Source organism: Brachyhypopomus gauderio, unplaced genomic scaffold (genome assembly GCF_052324685.1).
Source record: "Brachyhypopomus gauderio isolate BG-103 unplaced genomic scaffold, BGAUD_0.2 sc77, whole genome shotgun sequence".
Classification (NCBI taxonomy): Eukaryota; Metazoa; Chordata; class Actinopteri; order Gymnotiformes; family Hypopomidae; genus Brachyhypopomus; species Brachyhypopomus gauderio.
The window spans coordinates 1208976-1233595 of record NW_027506898.1 but is presented as its reverse complement, the minus strand read 5'-3'; the positions used below and the strand labels follow the sequence as shown (position 1 = coordinate 1233595).

At 40.6% G+C, this 24620-nt stretch overlaps 1 protein-coding gene across 2 annotated transcripts; it reads left to right on the top strand.

Moving 5' to 3' along the window:
* Positions 1-1052: 1052 nt before the first annotated feature.
* Positions 1053-21755, top strand: tapt1b (transmembrane anterior posterior transformation 1b). 2 transcript variants are annotated; one of them, XM_076990700.1, is made up of 15 exons: positions 1053-1311; positions 5405-5535; positions 6724-6842; positions 7713-7745; positions 8459-8621; positions 10306-10441; positions 12278-12375; positions 12761-12830; positions 12940-13020; positions 14413-14522; positions 16107-16166; positions 17052-17120; positions 17382-17458; positions 17666-17832; positions 18283-21755. In XM_076990700.1, the coding sequence occupies exons 1-15, from the start codon at positions 1122-1124 to the stop codon at positions 18513-18515; spliced, it is 1737 nt and encodes a 578-aa protein (XP_076846815.1). In that variant the 5' UTR covers positions 1053-1121; the 3' UTR covers positions 18516-21755. The 2 variants fall into 2 exon arrangements, with proteins under 2 accessions (XP_076846815.1, XP_076846816.1); XM_076990701.1 differs by lacking the exon at positions 7713-7745 and having other exon boundaries at positions 1056-1311.
* Positions 21756-24620: the final 2865 nt, after the last annotated feature.

The window sequence follows — 24620 nt, the reverse complement described above, 5'->3', positions numbered from 1 at the left end:
TTATTTTCCTATGTTTAAAAGGCACGGTGATATGAAGACATCAATTAGTTTTTTTCCATATATAATGCCACTAATTAAACTCGTCATTCACGAGACATAGATAAGTGAGTCTAGATTTAAGTGGTAATTTTTGTACTTTAATTCGATTGTAGTTCTATTGACTGAACGATCATCGACTTTTTAGTGGCGGGTAAGGTTTGTTGGTGGTCGGTCATAACGTTTGAGCACCCTCTGGTGGACGGAACGACCCTTTACCCTTAGCGCAAAACCTTGACTTCAGTAAACAACCGCATATTGCCCCATCTAACAGTAATGACGGGTGTTGCAACAAGGACTTTTTTTCACAGTATGTACACTGAAAAATACTCCTTGTTTTAAAAAGGTTTTATTACATGATATATGTATAACCCATTACGTTTTACAGTTTGTTGCCTCAGTGGTTTCAAACTTCAAAGGTTTGTCAATCAGTCCGTTTATATATATACATATATTTATATATTTATATATATAATCAGTGTGGTGTCTTGAGAATAGTCAGTGACCGTCAAAAACTAGTCAAAACCAGTCTAAACAAGTTTAGTTTGGTCAACAAACTGCACGTAACTGTAATTTCAGATCTATGGTTTTATAAATGTAGAGACAAGTTGTCGTTGTTACTTTTGGGGATGATGTAAAGAATAAGTAGCCTACTTTTCTCATTTATTAGACTTTGTCCACAAAACGTTTTTGACAGACATCTTTGTTTCATTTTCTTGTTGTTTGTTAAGGAAATTAACAGCACCATAGAAAAGGAAAACATTAAAGGTGATGCTGAATTACGATAACTGTTATAATAATAACCGAACTTTTAGCATTCAGCGCAGATTAAAGAAAACATATTAAAACTCAGGGGTTCGATTCCCGAGAACTGTGTGATAGCCTACATGCTGATATATATGTATACCTACCTCGCGATGGATAACGCCGATTGCTGAAACAACATTATTACCAATTAATATTCAAATATAACATGAATGCAGTAAATGATTTAAGTACGTTTCTGTCCACACAGACCGACGGGGTGATTGAACGACGTGATGACGTAGGAGTGTTGTGTCTGCGCTCAGCGCGAATGAGTCAAAATGGCGGATACAGTAGCGACGGGGCTGGAAGATGAAAAAGAGACCGAAAACGAAGACAAGGAGAGGGAGAAACGGCCTTTCCACAGCACCGGCAGAGCGGAGAAAAGCGGCGGCACGTCGGAGCTGACAGAGACACTCGGGTTTTATGAGAGAAAGGCTAAAAAGCAGGACAGCAAGCGCAGTCTGTCGGGTAAGTGCAGTGCGGTGGCTAGCTAGCTAACATAAACATGGAGCTGTCAAGTGCGATAGCTAGGGTTAGTCTCGTCTAGTCTACTCAGCCATATAGTTGGTGAGCTAGCTAACCACATAGGTTTCTGTGGTTTGGTACTGCTACAGCCTGAAGAGCCAAACTACGACGTCGGCTACATCGTATTTAGCCCGCTAACGTTACACTGGTCTTTAATAACAACTGATATTTAAATATGCATCTTTAATATCAAGTGCTATCGAAACATGCATCTCTAATATCAACAGCTATCTAACTGTGCTTCTATAATATCAACTGATATCTAAACATGTGCATCTTTAATATCAGCTGCTATCTAAATATGCATATCTAATATCAACTGCTGTCTAACTATGCATCTCTAATATCAACTAATCTCTAACTGTGAATCTATAATATCAACTGATATCTAACAGTGCATCTGTAATATCAACTGCTAACTAACTGTACATCTATAATATCAACTGATATCTACATATGCATCCCTAATATAAACTGCAGTCTAACTGTGCATCTCTAATATCAAGTGATGTCGAGAGCTAATGGTTGACACTGCAAGGTCAGTATCACTTAAGCAGTGTAGTTTATTATCTAGCTGGTCATTACACAAGACTGGTGCACAGCGGTGCTGCAAGCTGTCAAACCGGGCTACTAGCCAGCCAGATAGCTAGACGACACTTGACTAGATTATGCCTAGCGAGCAAATATTCCACTTGCTGTGAAGACAAGCATAGTATTTAATTTAGCATAACAGAGGATGTACTTACAAATTTCTTTTGAAACCCGTGGATTGTTGGCTAACTGGCGATAGCATTAGCTACCTAACTTGGCCAGGCAACTTGGTTTGGATAATTTCGTTTGCTTAAGTTAGCGATGGTGGCTACAGTTGTTGACACAAGTGTTGTTTGATAACATTCACTAACTTCCTTAGACTGCTCATGATTGCAGCTGGATAAATAAGATTTGTAACTTAGTAAATGATAAGCGAGCGTTTACTGAGTAGAAGGTGTTGCTGATAAGTTATATAGACTATAAGGATTTCTCCAGGGTGCCTGAAGGAGTTGCTGTGAGAACAGCTGCCACCAGGTGCTGTGTGTGAAGGTCATCTGCACTTGTAGGCTCTGTGAGTTAAGAGGACATTACTAGTTTCTCATAATGCTTTGTGTGAACCATCTCCAGATAAATATATGTGATGCTGGTCATTTGCACCTAGCTAACTTCAGGTAATTTTAGTGATAAACAAAAAATATGACAGTGAAAACAACCGAGACTCCTCACAGTACCAAATCATAATCAAATCAAAAGTCTTGACTAATATGCCTAAAACTGTCTTCCAGCACCAACTTTCCCAGATAATGATGCACCATAATCCTTGATTTGAAAGTGCTTTACATGTAGCCTACATTTTTTAAAACACCTCCGCTGATGTAACACAGTCTGTCATTAACTTTATTTTCACTAAAGTAATTTAGTTAGCAAAAGTTGCTCTTTACATAAGTCCTTACATGGGATTGTTCAAAAAGTAATTTATGGACACTAGTCTTGTAGAGCAGCTTCTCCTCAGGAAAAAAATCTAAAAGGAATTGCTTAAATGGTTCCACACTTTACTCATTTATGCACAATGTTCAAATGCATTCAGAGTATGATGGTGTGAAACACATGCATCAAGATAAAACACATTTTACGACTGCAGGCAGATCCCAAATGTCCAGTGAAAGCCAGTTATTTCAACCTAAAACCCTCCTATTACCTGAACAATTCAATTTGTTTGTCATCAAGTTGGCCTTGGGATCCCAGCTGCACCTTTGTTTTCATTTTTTTGAGTTCAGACTAAATAAAAAAAAAATGTAACCACACACACACCAAAGGAAATGACAGCTGTCAAAACCTTTAGACCCTGAGTCAGGTGTGCTGGGACGCATGCGCTGTACTGCCTACACCAGGTATCACCAAATGGCGGACCGCGGTCCGGATCCGGACCCGAACGCCGTCCTGTCCGGACCCAATTACATTCCTGATTAACTGGATACGGACCCAAATGCCAAAAAAAATTTAACGGGAGACTATATTTTAAACCGGAGAATTTATTTTCAGAAGAGTGTTACGTTCACCACCCATTTGAGTGTTACGTTGCCCCCCCCCCCCCCCCCCCTTTCAACTTTCGTTCGCCACCCCCGCCCCCCCCGCTCAACAACTTTCGTTCGCCACCGCGGACCCGGACCTAAGGTCTGAGCTATCTGCCAAAAATGGACCGCGGAAAGATTTAATTGATTACCCCTGGCCTACACCAATACTCTCTCTCAGGCGCTGTACTGCCTACACCAATACTTTCTCTCAGGCGCTGTACTGCCTACACCAATACTTTCTCACAGGCGCTGTACTGCCTACACCAATACTCTCTCACATGCGCTGTACTGCCTACACCAATACTCTCTCTCAGGCTCTGTACTGTACTGCTACACCAATACACTCTCACAGGCGCTGTACTGCCTACACCAATACTCTCTCACAGGCGCTGTACTGTACTGCTACACCAATACTCTCTCACAGGCGCTGTACTGCCTACACCAATACACTCTCTCAGGCGCTGTACTGTACTGCTACACCAATACTCTCTCACAGGCGCTGTACTGCCTACACCAATACACTCTCTCAGGCGCTGTACTGCCTACACCAATACTTTCTCACAGGCGCTGTACTGCCTACACCAATACTCTCTCACAGGCGCTGTACTGTACTGCTACACCAATACTCTCTCACAGGCGCTGTACTGCCTACACCAATACACTCTCACAGGCGCTGTACTGTACTGCTACACCAATACTCTCTCACAGGCGCTGTACTGCCTACACCAATACACTCTCTCAGGCGCTGTACTGCTACACCAATACTCTCTCACAGGCGCTGTACTGCCTACACCAATACACTCTCTCAGGCGCTGTACTGCCTACACCAATACTTTCTCACAGGCGCTGTACTGCCTACACCAATACTCTCTCACATGCGCTGTACTGCCTACACCAATACTCTCTCACATGCGCTGTACTGCCTACACCAATACTCTCTCTCAGGCACTCTCTCTGCATGCTACTATGAAGGGGAGTATGCAAATGCGTGAGATGGCTAGTGTGCCGGGACACAGCTTCCCCGCTCTGCCCTCCCCCACTGCAGGTACACGCTGAAACGGAGGGAGCAAGTTTTTCGCTGCTGGCTGTGTGTCAGACTGAATAAGCAGTGAAGCAAGAATAAGGCAGACCAGGTGCAATAGACCTGCTCTCCCACCTTGTTCCCAATTTCTCCTGCAAAAAATAAAGAAATAAAATGGCAGCAGTTTTGAATGCTTTAAAACTCAGGCATCAAAACAGGAGCAGCACAGAGGGTTTTGGTGTGCATGCAGAGCACATTAAGCTATCGTTTTGTTTGTTTTGCGCGTGCTTGATAAGACGATTGCTTTATGGTGTTAAATGTTGAATGTTGCAATGGATATTTCTGTTGTACAACTGTTCAAAATTGTGGGTGTCATCTATCCTCACTAAGGCTCGATTCACAGAGCTATGGAAAACCTTGAATTTCACTATAATTCAAATATATTTAATAGATAAAATTTTGGTACGTTCGAGAATAATTTTTTTATTCGAACACTGCTACATGCCGAAGAGCCAGAACTGGCGTGAATCTTTCGTTTGCTACTCTGACACATGGGCTTGTTAGAATAGCGCTTTGCAGACACTGTCAGTGAACAGACCTGGAACTGGAACAGAAATAATTATTTCCAAAATTCAGAAATCGATGCAGGTGAATTGCCACCTTCAGTTTGATACATCACGATGCAATCTTGTTTGAATCCCTTAACCTTAAATGCTTAAAAAATCATTAAAAAAAACCTTGCATACTGCTAAGTGCATAATATACAGTATATGTGACACAGTGTATGTATTTTTCTTAGTTTTAAAATTTTCTAAGTTTATATTGTTATATTGTGGTAGTAATCCTAAATAATATGAAGAATAGCTTTATTGCGTTGCCAGCTCCATTGAATGTGTGTGTCTCTGTGCAGACCTCTCTCTGCTGCGGTTCGTCAGTGCAGAGTTGACCAGGGGCTACTTTCTAGAACACAATGAGGCCAAGTACACAGAGCGGAGAGAGAGAGTCTACACTTGTCTCCGCATTCCCAAAGAGCTGGAGAAGGTAGTGCGGCCGCAGACACACACACACACACACGCACACGCATACACACACCGAACACACACACACCGGACACACACACACTCACAGCAGTGTCAGGGGTCATGACGTAATGGCAATATTTATGAGAAAGAAACCTGCCTGTAATTCTTGCCGTCCTCAGACGAGGCCTCATAATGAATAACTCAGACCATGAAACATTTGGCAGGAGATCACCTACCACATCTCCTACATCTCCCAGAGTCCTTTGGCGTCTGGTTTCATTAGTACTGATGAGATGTTCCTTTTTCATAAAAAAAAGACATTTAAAAATGCAAGTCATTATCGGTATAGTTACCTCCTTTTTAATGTATGCGTTCTCAAACTTCCTGCTGGTAATTGCACAACCTGGCCGTGCAGTGGATAAAGAGGAGTAACTCTGGAGCTCTCCTCGAACTACTGAAACAGAGATATGCTGATTAGTGCCGCTACTGAAACAGAGATGTGCTGATTAGTACTGCTGATGCAAATTCCCAGAACAAAATCTCAACTCTTTACTGATTTCAGTCTCCAAATTATGACTGTCTGGTCTAATGACAGGCAGCACATGTGGATGTGTTCTGATGACGTGTGTGATAACGTGAACCTACCGTTGACATCTCAGCATGCTGTGGTGTCTCTGTAATGTAACATATTATACTGTACTGTGATGAGTATTGTATCCTGTATATGCCCAGTCCTGAGAGATGCTACATTGTAGTGCATTCACACATATGTTACCTTACCAAGTTCAACATGTGTTTTGTCAAGGCAAGTCTAATATATTTGTGTAGTAGATTTCATACACGATGTTGAAGTGCTTTACACAAGCTGTAGTAAGATGATAATAATAATAAAAATAATATATCCTATGATCTAACATCTCAGCAAGGAAAAGAGAACATGATACATTACTGCCTGTCGTAGTGCAGCTAGTGCAGCATTTCATATATATATGTGTGTGTGTGTGTGTGTGTGTGTGTGTGTGTGTGTGTGTGTGTGTGTGTGTGTGTGTGTGTGTGTGTGTGTGTGTGAAATGTGCCTGATTATGTGAAAGAAAAAAATAAAATAAAATTATGCACCTGTACTGCCTGAAATGTGCTCTGGGTTCATAGTCTGTTATTTATACCAACGTTTTTTTTCTCTTTCTCCTGTGTGTGTGTCTGTTTGTAGCTGATGGTCTTTGGGTTTTTCCTCTGTCTGGATGCATTCCTCTATGTCTTCACTCTGTTACCCCTCCGAGTGCTTTTGGCACTAATCAGATTGCTCACACTACCCTGCTGTGGACTCGGGTAAATACACACACACGGCTCCATAAGCCCCATACATACATATGAACAGGCACACAAATGCATAAAGGGTTGTTATGTTCTCCAAAATCCATTTAAATGTTCCTTCCATGGAACCATTTATATTTGGGCATGACAGAGCGGTTTTAAATCACATTACTGTAGCATTCCCCCCTGTGAATAAGAGACAGGTCTGTGGGTGTGGTACGTTCCAAGCATACCCTTACCCATTTTTTGTCAGTTTTCTTTTGGTGAATTTTTTAAACCAAATTTCTCATTTGTGTTCATCTGTTATTTTTTTGGAGTAAGGACTTGTATCTGTCTTGCTCGGGTGACTCAGGTGGCCCAGGTGTTTACTTTCATTTGTACACCAGCACCTGTATTGTTTACTCCAGCCTGCAGGGGTGACACACACCGAAAGTCCATCTAGAAATCCATCGTGGTGCTGTTCTCATTCACTCAACTGGTCTATTCAAATAGAATTTGTTTTTACTCCTATTATCATGTAAAAAAAATGCCACCAACTCTTCTTTCAATATCAGCATTTGGTTAGTCTTATCCAGAGCAACTTCTGTATATTTCATAGTATGTGCTTCTTGGGAACTGAACCCACAACCTTATGATTGTTAATGTCATTTGTTGCCTGACCTAGGTGAGCTATACATGTTTTATGTTGGATCCTGTCCTCTATATAACCCAAACTCACACCCCCTAATGGAAGGCTTTGGGACATACATGTGGACATGTCCTTCACGTCCACTAGACAGAATGTTCCTGTGGTAGACAGTAGGCGGAGACCTAATTTGCCCTGGTAGCTCCCCGTGGATGGTCGCAAACAAAATTTGAACTCACCATCTATTTCTGTGCCTGCAGGGCTAGTATATGCCCCTACTGCAAAAAACGAAGGTACGCAGAAGCATACCGTAGTGCTGAAATGAACACAGCTGCTTTACATACTCAGCCAGCACACACACTCACACACACACTCACACACACACTCACACACACACTCACACACACACTCACACACACACTCACACACACACTCTCACATGCACATGATGCACACAGGCACATGATGGCTGTCTGAGCTCTCTAATCCCGCGCTGTGTTGGTTTTGCTCCTTTTTTTCACGGTTCTGAATGAGTTCAACCAGTAGGTGGCAGTGTTGTGTTGCATTTATAGTGCAGTCTCCTCAGTCCTCACTCACAGAGAAGGATGCACAGAGGGGTTACATCATATAATGGGCTTTAGGACCATTAAGGGAATAAGGGGCAGAGTCATCATATTATATTAACATTGTTATTTTATGCTCTGTTTTGTATCCTTTTAAATTACATTTTATCTTTCTTTTATCTATAATTTTATATGTATTTTTATACATTTGAATCACATTTGTTTAAGGTGTGCTGCATGACAGGCTGTGTAGTCTGTGGCTGTATTGTAGCTTTTAAATCACTAACAGGTTGTGTATGTGCATAGATTCCTTCATGCCTCTTTTATTTCTGCAGAAATGTGGGCTTGTGGCTCACTAAAAAAGAACAAAGGTGTTTGATTTTAACAGTGTGTGTGTGCGCGCGTGCGTGCTGTGCGTGCGTGCTGTGTGTGTGTGTCCACAGTGGCTCTCGCCTGCTGCAGCCTGCTCAGGTGTGTGATGTGCTGAAGGGGTTTATCATGGTGCTGTGCTATTCCATGATGCACTATGTGGACTACTCCATGATGTACCATCTGATCAGGGGACAGTCGGTCATCAAACTCTACATCATTTACAACATGCTGGAGGTACTACATCACTGCTCCTAGGCCAGCCTGCACATCCAAAGTACTTAATGCTAATCACTAGGCCTGTGTTGAAAAAATCGATTTTCCGATTCAGAATCGATTCGCATATGATGATCTGATAATCGATTCGTACGTCCAAAGATCGATTTATTATTATTTTTTTAAATAATTTAAAAAAAATAATTTTTTACATTCCCCCCAGTGAACTTTTACCCCCGCCTCGTCACTGAATTCACGCAGGCGTGCTCGGTCTAACTAACTGTAAAACAACATGGCGTCGGACAGCGCCGGTAATGACGATAGTCAAATCGGAAATCTAAAAACAGAAGGACAGTTTATCCAGTGTCAGTGACTATTTACAGTTAGTCCATGTCACTGACAGTTTACCCAGTGGTTTTACAGTTTAAAAAAGTTTAAAATGTTCTTGTAACGTTGGGCGCAAGGCGATGGACGAGACAGTATTCTTTGCACTTTCCAAATCGTTACGTTTATTACATTTACCGAAGCGCAGACAGCGCACATAAAACACGTTTACATAGAACATGTGTGATTCAAACAACGACGAGCACAGGACGCCGCGCGAACGCACATTAAGTAGACAAGCCCAATAAACCCCCTGTGATGACGAAACGAGCCACAGGTGAGACTGATAATAACACTCGGACACACCCGCACCCACGGAGATCCGCAGACGACTAGACGCAGACGACATCAACACACCCCCAAAAGGGAGGGGTCGGGGACCGTAACGTGAGAGTTCTGTTCTTATATTCTCACTTTAAAGAAAAATACACGTTTACATTTTATACTTTCAGTTTATTAATTGTGAGCACTTTTAAAATAAAAATGCATTTGGTAGCAACAGCTTTTAGGTGAATTCTTAATTATTTCAATCATAATAATAATACACTGGTTAGTGTCCCAGTAGGAGTCCACTGTTGCAGATATAGACAAAAATGTCCTCTGTGTATTGTCCTGGATTTCCTTTCTTGAAGGTAGATTTATGATTACCCTTTTCACCAGTCTTCCAGCCATCAGTAACTACCACCTACCAGTAACTATTTGCTGATTAATATCGATATAATACTAGTTTTAACATGTTGCTTCTGTACACAGTCAGGAAACAGCTCAAATACATTTTTAATAACACTAAACCCCGAATTGGATCGAATCGATTATATCGAAAAAAATCTATTCATAATCTTCAGAATCGGAATCGGATCGATTCTTGGATTCTATGAAGTGTTGTCACAATCTTGAACCCAAAACGTAGTATGTATGAAGAAGTCCTAAATGTTAATACCTCCTAGATGTTGGAGGTAATGTTTACATACTTTGAAGTAAAGCACCATGTCTCAGGCAAGCCAGTGACCCCTGCCAAGCTTTGAACTTGATATTGAACTTGATATTCACTATATCAGATAGTGAATGTGTTCAACAGTAAGGTTAAGACATGTTTGTTATGAAGGGTTTCACAAAACACTCGTACATTTATGTTCTTAAGTACAAGATTGCAAAGTGCTTAGTGTTAGGAACATCTTGACGAACCCACTCTTGTACAGCCTAGTTCTCTAATCTAATCTAATCTCATAATCTTACCCTATTCTAACACACTTAAACTGGCTTTTTATCTTGTTTTTCTTTTTTTCCCTCTCTCCCTCCTCTCCTTGTCTCTGTCTTGCAGATGGCAGACCGCCTGTTCTCATCCTTCGGACAGGATATTCTGGACGCCCTGTACTGGACAGCCACGGAGCCCAAGGAGAGGAAGCGTGCACACATAGGCGTGATACCACACTTCCTCATGGCGGTCCTGTACGTCTGTATCCTTGGGCAGGAGAGTGCCAATATGGGGTCTTTTCTAACGCACTCAAGTCAGCTGACCAAGCATTAACAGTCATTCTGCTCCACTTTAATTAGCATAGTAGTAATGATAATAATAATAATAATAGTAAGATCAATTTATAGTTAATGAATGCCTTTCGTAAAACCAATGATGCTTTACATTTACAATGAGAAGAAAAAATTACATCTAGGAAGAATAATGGGCAATTAAGAGGAAAGTCGAATCGCTCTGAACAGTCTGTGTTCTGAACAGTCGGTGTTCTGAAAAGCTGGAGGATCATCGAGAACAAGAAGAGTCTGAAAGTTAGAAGATTTTATACTTCATACTGGAGATAAGAGGTAGCCAGCGTTGCTGCTGAAGCACAGCGGTTATATGGTTATATGGTTATATGTTGGTGGATGAAAGGACTCTAGCTGCAGAGATATGTAAGTATTAAAGTATTGTAATCGGTTTAACAGGGAGTTTTCCAGTAATTTGGAGTAATGTATTTCATCACTGTTATTGCATCATTATCACTGAGCGTAGGGCAAAAGCATGCAATGTTGTGTAGATGATGCAGTGCAGTTTTGGTGAATGATTTGATACGGGACTCATAATTTTGATAAGCACCATCCAGAAACCAGAGAGTAGCGATTTAGATCCTATTGGAGAAAGTACAGTGTTCCTGAAGCTGTGGAAGAAAAAGTACTAATATAAATCTGAATGTTATCAGTGTTATCAATGTTATATTACTGAGATATGACCACAACCCATTTCGAGCTGAATCAGTAATCAATAAGACAACAGTCTTGAAATTCATAGGGCATGCTATACTGTATCATGACCTTCTATGAGATCCAGCTAACCTCAGCTGAAGCAGCAGATGATTTGCAGCTTCTCAGAGAACAGACACAGTACTGTGCACAGTGCGAAAACCAGACAAATATTTCGTAAAGATTGTTTCTTCACAGAACCTGGGAGGCTACAACTTTTCTCATGACTTTCCATGGAGAGCTAAAGGAGATTAAAGATGAGTCTGTAATTGGCCAATGAGGACGGATGTAACCCAGATTTCTTAAATATGGCTTAAACAGTTGCTGTTTTGAGAGGGGGAGAGATGAAAAAACTAATGGTAACTAATGGAGAAAAAAAACAAGTCAAATTATCATTATGATTGGAAATAGCAGATATACATTTTTTAAAAGAAACCGTATTCTTATACCATTGATCAAGATGCTCAACTTTGGTTTCCATAGTGCTGAGCTCTGGGTTGAACCGTGGAGGAAGGAACACCTGAGGGGAGCATGAGCACTGAGTGTCTCAGACACAGTGCTGTTGTCTCAGACGCAGTGCTGTTGTCTCAGACGCAGTGCTGTTGTCTCAGACGCAGTGCTGTTGCCGAGTGCATCCATGTCACCAGGGGAGAATAGCCTAGATATACCTCATAGAGAGGTGGTGAAAGTATGATGGTGGATGGTTGAAATTACAAACAAACAATCAATTTTAAGACATTTGGGGGAAGCCATACTGAAAGAACACTTGAACATCACATAGTCAGTAAAACCAGCAACAGAAACAAAAATAACTTCAAGGCCATCCATACTATGGAAATCTAGTGCAAGACCATGATTGTGTGGAGAAATCAGCATAACTGAGGAAAACCTCTGCAGTCAAGAACTCCCCTGGCTTCAGAAGAGTCCTCATCCTGTATATATTAATATTAAAGTCACCCAGTAACACAATAACAAAGCAGGTTCTTGAAATCACTCTGAGTAATTTAAATTCAGACACAAAAAATGACATGTGTGCGTGTTTTCCTGAACATGAGCTATAGTTCTTCATGCCATTCTCATTATGGTTCAGGCCACGACCCTGAACGTGGCATTCAACTCGCACAACAAATCCCTGCTCACCATCATGATGTCCAACAATGTGAGTACACATATACACATTCACACTCACACTCGTGTGCAACAGTGTCAGAAGGGAGTATCTTGAGCATTTTGGTTTTCTCCCTTGACATATGTATGCGTGTGTGTGTGTGTGTGTGTGTGTGTGTGTGTGTGTGTGTGTGTGTGTGTGTGTGTGTGTGTGTGTGTGTGTGTGTGTGTGTTATTTTTATTGCACAATTGAAACTTAGTTTCAGAAAATGGAAAGTTTACCTATTGTGTAGAACTCTCACACACACCTCTCACATGTTCACTTCAAAAGAAGTCCGAATTGCAATAAGTCTAAATTACAATCACACATAAAAACCATCATACAAATCGCTCTTTTATGTTGAATCTTACATTTCTTCTTCTCTCCTTCTCTGTAGTTTGTTGAGATCAAAGGCAGTGTGTTTAAGAAGTTTGAAAAGAATAATCTCTTTCAGATGTCCAACAGTGGTAAGCCACAGAGAGCTGCCAGTTTAGCCAGCCCAACCGAGCCCATGTCGATGGACGCTACTAAACCTTTTTTTACATCGAAACCTTTTCTGTGTATCTCACTTTTCAGATATCAAAGAAAGATTCACAAACTATGTGCTCTTATTAATTGTCTGCCTCAGAAATATGGAACAGTTCTCATGGAATCCAGGTAAATACTCTCTAACCCAGGGGTGTCAAACTCATTTTCACCACGGGCCACATCAGCATAATCGTTACCCACGGAGGGCCATATGCAGTGGCGGAGCAAGACTTTTTTTCAAGGGGTGGCCAAAGGGTGACCAAGGCTTTTTCAGAGGGGTCCATATACAAATGATGAACTAAATGAAACACATATTTTCTCTTAAAATTACCATTTCCAGTGGGGTGGCACTAGGGGTGGCAAGGGCTCTGTTGGGGGTGGCAATTGCCTCCCCTGCCCCCCCTTTGGCTCCGCCACTGGTCATATGTAACTTATAAATGTACCTACTCCTTAATGTTAAATATCTCTGAATTTATTACTTATTCAAGTTACAAATATTACAGATATATTTGCGTAAATGTAAAAAAAATGTTTGCTTGTTGCTCTGTTATTATAACATAAATCTTTTAAATTTGTTAGGTTATGAAACCCACATTACTCCATCAATGATCAAACTCTCCAAGTGAATAAAGAAAAAATGTTCATTCATATATATATATGATATAATAATATATATATATATATATATATATATATATATATATATATATATATATATATATATATATATAACTTTGTTCAAAACTTTGTTTTGAAGCAATTGTGCTTCAAAAATGCTCCCTCTGAAAAAGACTGAAGCGCAGCGATTTATTCAGCCACAACAAAGCAGCTTTTATTGCCATTTTGTTTGTGGTTGTGAACACATTCTGTTGCGATCGCAGTTTGTTTTTTAATTCTTTGACAATTCGTCATTTTTCTTGATGGCTAATTTTGGCATACTTGGCTCCGTGTTTGGTCGCAAAATACCGACGTATATTGTACTCTTTGACAACCGCTACCGCTTCATACCCGTTTTCTCCTTCAAGCGCAAACATCGCTTCCCCATCTTTCTTGAAACACCCTTCTATCTGCATCGATGTTTCTCTTCCTGGACATTTTGGGATCATTATTTGTATTTCTCAATTACACTTAGTGGGAAAATCGCATCGATATGGAAACACTGTGTCGAGATGCCGTCACTTCGCGGGTAACATAATTGTGGGAAATTTAGTTTTTGCTCACTTTTACTTCTTTTTTTGGACAATTTGGCTTTTTAAGCTCTTGCGGGCCACATAAAATTATGCGGCGGGCCACATTTGAGTTTGACACCTGTGCTCTAACCAAACAACTTGTGGGTACCTGCTAGGACCTATTTACATTAAATGGGCTTGTATATAAATATGTTGTTTTATGTTTAACAGTATGAAAACCCTGATGTGTCTTGAGCACAGTTATTTATAATGGACAAGGTCTGATGCTTTTTTATTGCGTTCTGTCTGCAGTGATTGATGGTTATTGATGGTTGGTGGTTGTTGGTTTCAGATCACCTGTGGGTGTTGTTTCCTGATGTGTGTATGGTCATTGGTTCTGAGATCGCCGTGGATGTGGTGAAGCATGCCTTCATCACCAAATTCAATGACATTCCAGCAGACGTGAGTACTTAAGAAATTAAGATGTGGCAGTGGTCGTCCGCCATTTAAAAAAATCATTGCTAGAAGTTAACTTTAATAAAATGTCCAGCCAGTAGCAGTAGCAGTTGTTATTTGCAGTCGGGTAACATGATCACAACATTAAGGAGGCTCTTCTTGTCTTTACTGTGTCTGTTGCCAGCAAATAATTATTTTACAACAATCCACAGAAGGAGTTGAGTACAATAAAGGAACTAAATTTACTGCCTACACTTTTCCAACACGCCTTGTTGGAAACACAGCTTACGTCAGTTAAGCTGCTGCAGTAATTTACTGTAATACACCTGCCAGTTCCAAAAGGCGTCTACAATACAGTTAAAAATGAGGCAGGATATGACTTAAAGAGGAGGAAACATGAGAATCATCGCCCTAGTCCATTAAACCAAACATGTTGTGCCTTTGGACACTGAAGAGGAGCATTAACAAAGGGGTGCAGGTTTCCCCGGGGGCAGGAATGTGACACTACTGCCTTTAAGGTGACCTGATAATTCCAGTAACTGCACAGAGACGGGCAGTGAAAGACTCCTGACAATGTGAAGCTGCCTGCACCTCTCAGTCTCCCGCCTCACCTCACACCTCCCCTCACGCCTCCCCTCCTCTTCTCCTCATGCTTCCCTCTTCCTCTCTCGCTTCCCCTTACACGTCCCATAATTACGATTAAATTATTTTTGCATATCAATAGATAAGTGTTACTTGACCTACCATTTGGGAGTGAGTCTGGTTGGACATATAAGAGAAAGATTATTAGTTTGATGTATAAGTGTAGTACTGCAGAGTAGTTATTTAATTATACAGATTTGATTCATTTGCATATTTGATTATTATTATTATTATTTGGAGGAGGGAATGAGAGTGTGTACAAGAAGAGAAAGATACTATTACTGGAAGGGCTTAGAGTCAGATACATGTTCTGTCTTACAGTGGCTTAGTTTTGTTCAGTCAGGAAGATTAGTGTGTCACCACACACACACACACACACACACACACACACACACACACAGTGAAGGTTTGCAGGGCTGTGTTTTAGGCTTTAGGGCATGAAGGGTGTGTGTGTGTGTGTGTGTGTGTGTGTGTGTGTGTGTGTGTGTGTGTGTGTGTGTGTGTGTGTGTGTGTGTGTGTGTGTCTTCTTACATTACTAAATTTTATGTGAGGCAAAGTTCTTACAGTCATGGGAGCAACACCACTAGAGCAAAAAGGTCTCCTTTTAGTTACTAAGGTCAGATTTAATGTATTACACAGGTAAATGGAGCAATCACATGGAGCTGGCAGGAGGAGTGCGTGCGTTAGCTCTGGAAATATAAATAAATTAAAATCTTTTGATTTGATCAGTAAGAATTATGTTTTACGTCTTTAGTTAAGGTAATTTTTACATTTACATTTTTCATTTTATGGCAAGGTTGGAGTTTTAGTTGTGTCTGAATGTGGCCACTGGTTAAAACCTGCAATTTCATATACAGCAACACCCCCCTGCACACATTTATGATTCAGCTGCCCATGCTAACTACTGATTTGTGTGTGCGCACGCGTGTGTCTATGTGGGTGTTTAGGTCTACGGAGAATACAGAGCAAGTCTGGCCTTTGATCTCGTCAGCAGCAGGCAGAAGAACGTGAGTGCTCTTAAGCACACACACACACACACACACACACACACACACACACACACACACACACACACACACACACACACACTTTGGACTGAATCAGAAATGAAGCTGCTTGCCAGTTTAAGGATGTAATGTCAGGGCTGGAGCCACCCAGGGCACACGGCAGAAGTGTTTGTTGTGTGGTGTGGGGACGCTCCAAATGCACCGGTGCTCCAGTGGTTTTGGACCCATTTTGGCTCAAAGCTATCATGCTCTTAGCACAGAAACCTAAACACGGAGTTATTTCCGTCGTTCTGCTTGGCAGAAGTGAGGACTTCTTACAATCGGATTTTGGCCACAAACAGCAGCACACTAAAATATCTCTAAATTAAATGTAATTATTTTCTAAAAAACAATTCTGTTGTGACTATTCATTGTGAATCAGTTGGCACATCATTATGTATGGAAAATATATTGAAATAATTACATTTGTCTAAACAAAAATAATGTTGCTTCAGGTGTCCCCATCATATTATGCTACAGTAATATTGGTGTGGTGACTTCCCTGATAAGGTTTTCATCAACTATAAAATTTTTGTTTTGCATTTCTATGAAAATGGAAACATTTGCCACGCCCACATGTGCCTCAGCCATGGTCTTCAGTCTGATTTTTGCCCCACACACATGTGCCTGCACTGTGGTCTTACGTCTGATTTATGAACTTGTGCTGTGTTCATGAAAATAGAGTCCAGCATTTTGAAAAAAATTTAGTTTAGCATTCATACTATTCATACTTTTCATTCATAATTCTATTCATACTATTCATTCATAATTCTGCTTATGAAGGACTTTGTAGCAATGGTGTGTGGTGGTTTTAAACAGGTGTTTGTTTCTTTGGGGGGGGTGCAGGCATATACAGACTACAGTGACAGTGTATCAAGAAGAATGGGCTTCATCCCTCTTCCTCTTGCATTACTGGTAACCTCCTGTTAAAACATCACACTGTCGACTGTGTTTAACTGCTCAAAATTGCGCCCAGTTTCCAAATGATCACAGGTTACTGTTTTGCAACATTCTAAGCAACGTTTTCACTTAAATTTCATATTCATATGTAGCTCTTGTATGTCTCGTATATTCAAGCATGTAGCCAGTCATTTTCAGCAGGCATGCACTTTTGTGTAGTAGCACTGTTATAACACACTGAGGCACTGTTATAAACCTGCAGTCTTTTCTTAAAAGCTCATACGAGTGGTGATGAGCTCAGTGAAGATCCAGGGTGCCCTCTCTTTCGTCTGTGTTATAATATTTTATCTTGGGTAAGTGTGTGTGTGTGTGTGTGTGTGTGTGTGTGTGTGTGTGTGTGTAAGTGCACTCATGCAGTTAATTTTAAGTAAATTTTACTATATGCATGTTTTTACCATACTGATATTCTGTATAGTAACTTTGCTATATAAGTGCTATTTAAACACATGATGGGGTGTGTGTGTGTGTGTGTGTGTGTGTGTGTGTGTGTGTGTGTGCAGCATGATCACTCTAAAGGTATTGAACAGTATAGTGCTGCTGGGGAAATCATGTGTTTATGTAAAAGAAGCAAACATGGAGGAGAAGCTCTTCCAGTCTCCCCCCTCCACTGTTTCAAGCAGAGTATCCAGCAGGCCTCACCATACAAAACACACGCACGAACCACCTGGTAAGTTGAGATGCTCACACACACAAACACATACACACAGTCATCCCCAAAGGCCAGTCTCATAATGTTTTGTCACTTCACAAACTTACAATCCGCAGATGACATCATGATCCAAATCACTCGTTGTTGCAATGAGTGAAGCTGCCAAGTGTTTGAGGTGACCTACTAGCTTTCAGCTTGATCAAACAAGATCTAGCCTGGTCACTGTTAGACCAAATGCAGTACCAAGATATTGGCCAATGAGATTGGAAGTTTCCGCTAGCTTTCTACATCTTAACATACTTTAAACTTCAAGATAGTCCATTGTAATAATTTTTGTAGTCAGCTTCAAAATAAAACAGATTTCATGCTCATAAATTAGCCATGGCGACACCTGTGTGAGCCCTGGTCTGTAATTTGTTCATAAGTGATGTCATTTTCATGATGCGTTTGGGCCATCCTCCCCTCTAGGTGAGCCAGTGGAGGAGGGAATGTCCGCGTCAGTCATCACTCAGCCCGCCCACCAGCCTGAATGTACTGCCTCCAAGTTCCCAACCAGCAACTCGGATCAGTTCCTTACAACGCCCGATGAGTCTGAGGAAAAGGTCCTTAGTCAGGATGGAACAGAACTCGTACACAGAGCTCCCAAAAAAGACCTGCTGGAAATCGATCGCTTTACTATCTGTGGGAACCGAATTGACTGACTGGTTCAAGTAAGACGCGTGAACTTGGACGGTGACGGAAGCTGGACAGGTGGCTGTGGACTGCAGCCCCCTCCTGTGGACCAGCTCCACTTCTTGTTATTTGACTCCGAGCTTACAAGATTCAGGGTAACAAGAAAAAGTGGGATATTTATTAAAAAGTGCACCTAATTTATTTAAGTTTCATAGTGAAACACACATGGACAGCGCCAACCCTCATCCATCCCCACAGCCCTCCCTTCTGTGCTCCAGACAAGGATAATATTGGCCTTTCTTGGACTTGGGGAGATGGGCGTCTATTTGTTGGTTGATTGGTTGGTTGATTGGTTGGTTGGTTGCTATGGCATCCTGTCAAAGAGAGAGAGGGAAAGGTGGGTCATTTCAAATCAAAAGACCAGACAAACCACTTCGTATTGTGTGGTGGTAAACACACAGTTGATAACATGAAGAATTTAATTACAGGTCAGTAATGACTAAGGCCAAGGTCAGTTTAATGTACTTTCAATTTGTGACTTTTTTGCCATGTAAAACTGCATTTTCCCAAAGCTTGCTAACCTCTACGCCTTTCTTTTTTTTTTTTTTCCCCCCCACCTCATTTCTGTTGTTTTTTTTGTTTCATTTCGGGTTTTTTTTCTTTCCCCAAGACACACTGTCTTGTAGTTAATTACGGCTGGTAGCCACAGGACAGGTGAGTAAGCTGTGTAAAATATAGCGAGTAAATCAGGTCAACTCCATGTCTGCATCTGTAAAAGTTGCTTAGAATTTTAGTTTATTTAAGTTATATATAAGCATTATGAAGCATATCAGTATACAGAGAGTGGAGAACAGCCTACAGTAAATAGCCAGGGTAACAAAATAATAAACACCTGTGGTTTTATGTCCCTTATACTGCAATGCTGACATGGTCATTTGGGGTCTTTTATCTGGTCCGTTTGTCTTAAATGGATCGCCTTGATGTTTTTTGTCCAAACTGTTGTATCTTGTAATTTATAACTATATACTGCAGCCTTACTGGTGGCTTTAGAACATCAGTGTAGAACATTTCTCTGCAGTCTTTCGTATGGTTTTAAACACAATCTAACAGGTTAAATGTGTAAACATTCAAAAGCCCTGACAAATGTTTTGAGTGTCCGTAAGATCAAACAAAAACAAGCTGTTGTTTTTAGAGTGAATGTGGCCATAAGGACAGATGCACAGAAATTCAAAAATCGTAAAATCTGAAAGGACTGCAGTTTGCCGAACTAAATCGTTGGACCGTTGGACTGTTTTAATGCCCAGTGAAAAGCTGCATGATAATCATGTTGTTCATTGCTAAATTTTAGTCAAGGTTGTTTATATGTTCCTTTATAAATGAGGGAGAAATTACCATATAAGGTAGGGGTAAACAAACTAGATTATGTTCATGCCAGGCAGCTTTGATAAAATTAAGCAGTATACTTTGATGCTTCTGAATTATAAATTAGTTTACTACTTGGACATTTACAGCATTAACATTTGCAAGTCCACAGCAGAGAAAACTGCTGCCCCATAAATGACCCAGTGATTTCTAGTGCTTAAGTGAACTTGCATACAGATTGACCAGCATTGCATTCTTTAGTTTATCAGTGCAATAAGTCTCTTCACAACTCTTCACATGAATAGATCTCTGTTAAGTTAAGCTCCTGGATAAATAAGCTCCATTCTTAATTTTTTTTGGTCCAAGCTTTTTGCTTCATATCAGCCTAATACATTCATGGGTTTAGTGCTTTTTCTGTAATGAACAAATTTCAGTAAGCTTGAAATGCTTGTTCATGTATTGTACAATGCCTTGGTTGTGTTCCCAATACAATATTAACATAGCCTTTTGAAAATCAAATAAATATAGGTATAATTTTTTTCCAGTTACTAATGCAGTGTATATATATCTGTTTCATCTCTTAATACAGGGCATAAGACCACATATGTGATATAATGCACATATTCCCTTTAAACTTGGTTGCAGCTGTTGATACAGGGTCTGCAGTGTTCAGTATACAGTGTTCAGTAGATCACTTTCATTTATTTTTCCGGTGCTAAATTGCTACTCATTGTTTTGTACTTAATGTTAGTTATGAACCTTTTTTACTATAAGATATACACTCTAAACTACCTGATGTCAGTAGAGTTTCTAAATGTGTAATGAAATAGAAGTATAATCTCTATAGAGCCTGGTCAGGATGATATAAGAATCCATTGTTTTACTTAACCTGGGTCATTGCTAAAGTAAAGGCACCTTCAAACTGTTTATTCTAAACAAATCTTAAATCCAGCACGATTATTTATCCAGGAGGTGATTTCTGGGGTGTCTAACACCTATAGCTCCGACAGGTAACCCCCTATTTCATTTGACATACACAAACATCTTCATAAAGATAAAATGGGTCTTCCTGTAAGAAATGTGACGAGGCCGAATTTCTGGCACTTCTGAGCACCCGTGGCAGTGATTTTTAATTCTACGAGACTCAAAATATTTAATAATTCATGCATTTATGAGACATTCTTGCTTTCATCATTAGATGTTGTATTGAAATTATTCATTGCATTATGCGCATTACAATTCATTCCATACTTAAAATGCCTAATTTTAATGCCAGCGTGCCTTGCTGACAGAAGCTCCTCTTAAACTGCCCTGAGAAATGAGTGGGTTTTTTTTCACCTGGACAAAATAGGTAACGGGTTACCTACGCAGACCTTTTAAAAATTCATGTCCTGAAGTAAGATGGTTACCAATATTTCATATGTCTAATCACACTGTCTAATCTGTCTATAACCACTCAGTGGAAGCTGGTCTGGTTAACCTGATTTCAGTGTAATTTATGCTTGTTTTAATATGACTAAACCTGGAACTGAAAGGTGGGCCCTACTGGCTAATATGTAAGATTCTTCACTGGAAGTTGCAGCGTAGCATTTTTAGATCAGGTTTATAGTTCCTTTTATTTGAATGGGGATGTTTTATGTGATCTCAAGCCTACTTCTCTCTTGCTTGATGAAAGCTTCTCTTTCTCTATCCACATGGTGATGCTGGCCACTTCGTACATGTCTTAAATCTGCCAATCTTATTTTACTCGTCCATATCATCAGCACTTACTGATTTTTGGTGTTTCCTGTACAAACGTAAATATGTCAATTATTTCACATCCTGTGTTAGAGTTGTGTTTCCACATGAAGGGGGCAGGGCAGGAAGAAAATGTCCTGTTCCAGAGAATAAAAAGTTTTGTTTTGTAACTCATGGATTTAAATTTATTTATTTATTTATTTGGTGCCAGTCATTGCCAGGGGGCATGTTGCCATGGTTTCATTTCTGAAAGGCAAGGTCTGTATAGAATTGGAAATATAAATAGATCTGCTCCATTCAAACAGTTCATAAATATATATAAGAATGCTGAACATATACACTGTTCAGTAAGGAATAATTCATTAAAACAACAGATCATACAGTACTCCTTTTACAACATCAAATCCTACTTTCCAACTAATTGTCTCATACCGACACTTTAAAAAAGTGTCTGGTTCCAAACTAACATGGACAATACTAAATCGGACAATTTGTTTATAAATTTCCCTTAGATAGCTGTATGCAAATGCATCATAAGTTCTTCTGCAAGGGAGCCAATAATACATCTATTCAAGATTAATTTGAAGTTCTTTGCTATTGTCTTTTCAACATAATCAAAGATGCATGAGCAAAAATGTTGGTACTGGTATACTATATACAGAGACGGAGTGGCTAATCGGGAGATTCGGGAGGATTCCCGATGGGCCGGCTCATGTCAGTCTCTAGTTTGGGCCGATTGGGAGGGAAAAATAATATTGGGCAGTATTTGGGCATATAACTCCCGGGCTGAAAAAGTGTCCCACTCCGGCCCTGACTATATATATATATATATATATATATATATATATATATATATATATATATATATAATGTCTAAATCAAAAACGCTATCCAGAATGTAGACACAGAACCTAGCCACTAGGGTGCACACACCAGTGTACTTTAGTGCCGGTCCTGGTCTGCAGTGAGATGTGCGGTTGGAATCACAGATGGGTTTAAAGTTGGGGTAGGACTACATCAGGGATCAGCCCTGAGTCCCTTCCTGTTCGCAGTTGTCATGAACAGACTGACGGACTGACTGAGGTTAGGCAGGAGTCCCCTTGGACTATGATGTTTGCTGATGACATTGTGATCTGTAGTGAGAGTAGGGAGCAGGTGGAGGTGAGCTTGGAAAGATTGAGAAATGCTTTGGAGAGCAGGGGAATGAAAGTGAGTAGGAGTAAAACAAGAGTACATGTGTGTGAATGAGAGGGCAGACGGTGGACAGGTCCAGTTACAAGGAGTTGATTTGGTGAAAGTTAACAAGTTTACCTACTTAGGGTCGAGGGTGCACAGTAATGGAGGAAGTGAACGAGAGGTAAAGAAGAGAGTGCAGGCAGGATGGGGTGGATGGCATAAAGTGTCTGGGGTGATCTGTGAAAGAAGGGTGTCGGCTAGAATGAAAGGAAAGATCTATAGGACATAGACCTGCTATGTTGTATGGACTGGAGACAGTGGCACTGACAGAGACAGTTGAGGGAGATGGAGGTGTCTGAGATGAAGATGTTGAGATTCTCATTTGGAGTGACAAGGAAGGATAGGATCAGAAACAAGTTTATTAGAGGATCAGCACATGTAGCATGTTTTGGAGTTTAAGTTAGAGAAGCGAGATTGTGATGGTTTGGACATGTACAGAGGAGGGAGGAGAGGTATATTGGTAGGAGGGTCTTGAGGATGGAACATCCAGGCAAGAGGAGGAGAGGTAGACCTAAGAGGAGGTTTATGGATGCAGTAGTAGAGGATATGAGAGTGGCTGGTGTGTCAGTAGAGGACACTCAGGACAGGGCCCGATGGAGGAGTTTGATCTGCTGTGGTGACCCCTAAATGGGAATTGCCGAAAGAAGAAGAAGAAGGATGTAGACACAGACATTCAATCACAGATCACCATAAAGAGAATATAACCTTATAGATTTTTAATACTGGTAGGGCAGGTAGAGTAGGGTGTCAACAACACACAGTCATGACTTCAGCTCTCAGTGAGCACCACACACACCATCACACTGGTAATAAATACACGCAGGTGGCTCGGGACAACGATTTAAGTGCGGTCATTCATATAGCTGAGATAAAAGTTTTAAAGAGGAATGGAATGAAGACTGTGAATGTGGGGAGTAAAATGAACCCCAAATAACCCATTTGTGATAGATCAGTTTGGGTATACACTACTGCAGTGAAACTGCCCTGGGTTATTTAAACTCATAATCATGGGTTCATTTATTTCAGTTTCAGTGCGCTAGACTACACAACCACAACAACATTATATAACAGTACTATGGATTGCATTGTGAAGTAATTCTTGCATTTGATAACCGTGAATATTAAATGCCTACTGTGTTGAATTTGATTTGCGTAGGAAGGCACTGTGTGCAAATCTAACGGCTAATAATGGACGCGAAAAAGATCACATTTGTACAGAAGTGTGGTAACACAGCTAGACGAGTGATGAGGGAAAACAAAGCCGCATTTCTGTTAAAAATGGCTTATAAACGAACTATGGGGATGGCAATGCCGTTTAGATCTATAGTAAGGCATTTCACGTGTAAAAAAACTGTTCTACTGTTATCGAAGGTTCGCTAGATTTGCGAGCTTCACGAAAGGGATTTGAATGGTGTTTAAATCAGGGCACTGTAGAAGATGCAGTCGTATTATACTGAGAGAAACATGAGCCTAACTCGGGGGCTCCACTACCTGTACATTAGATCAAAGACCCTTGTGTGTACGGCAGAATCTCGCATCTCACATGCGCATACACGCCTCGCGTCTGACTGCTGTGTATGAACAACGTGTATTGCTTATGCCTATTCTTAAGTACTCACTCAATCACTCACTTCTGAATGTATTATAAATGATCGTTCAGGTGTTTCGAAAACGGTCTTCTCAACATTCTCCAACAGACCTATATCTTTAGAGCATGTGATTTGCATTAAAAAAGAAGGTACCGAATTTCTGCGCTCACAACATAGACGTACGCACGCAGATCCAACACGCGTGCGCGC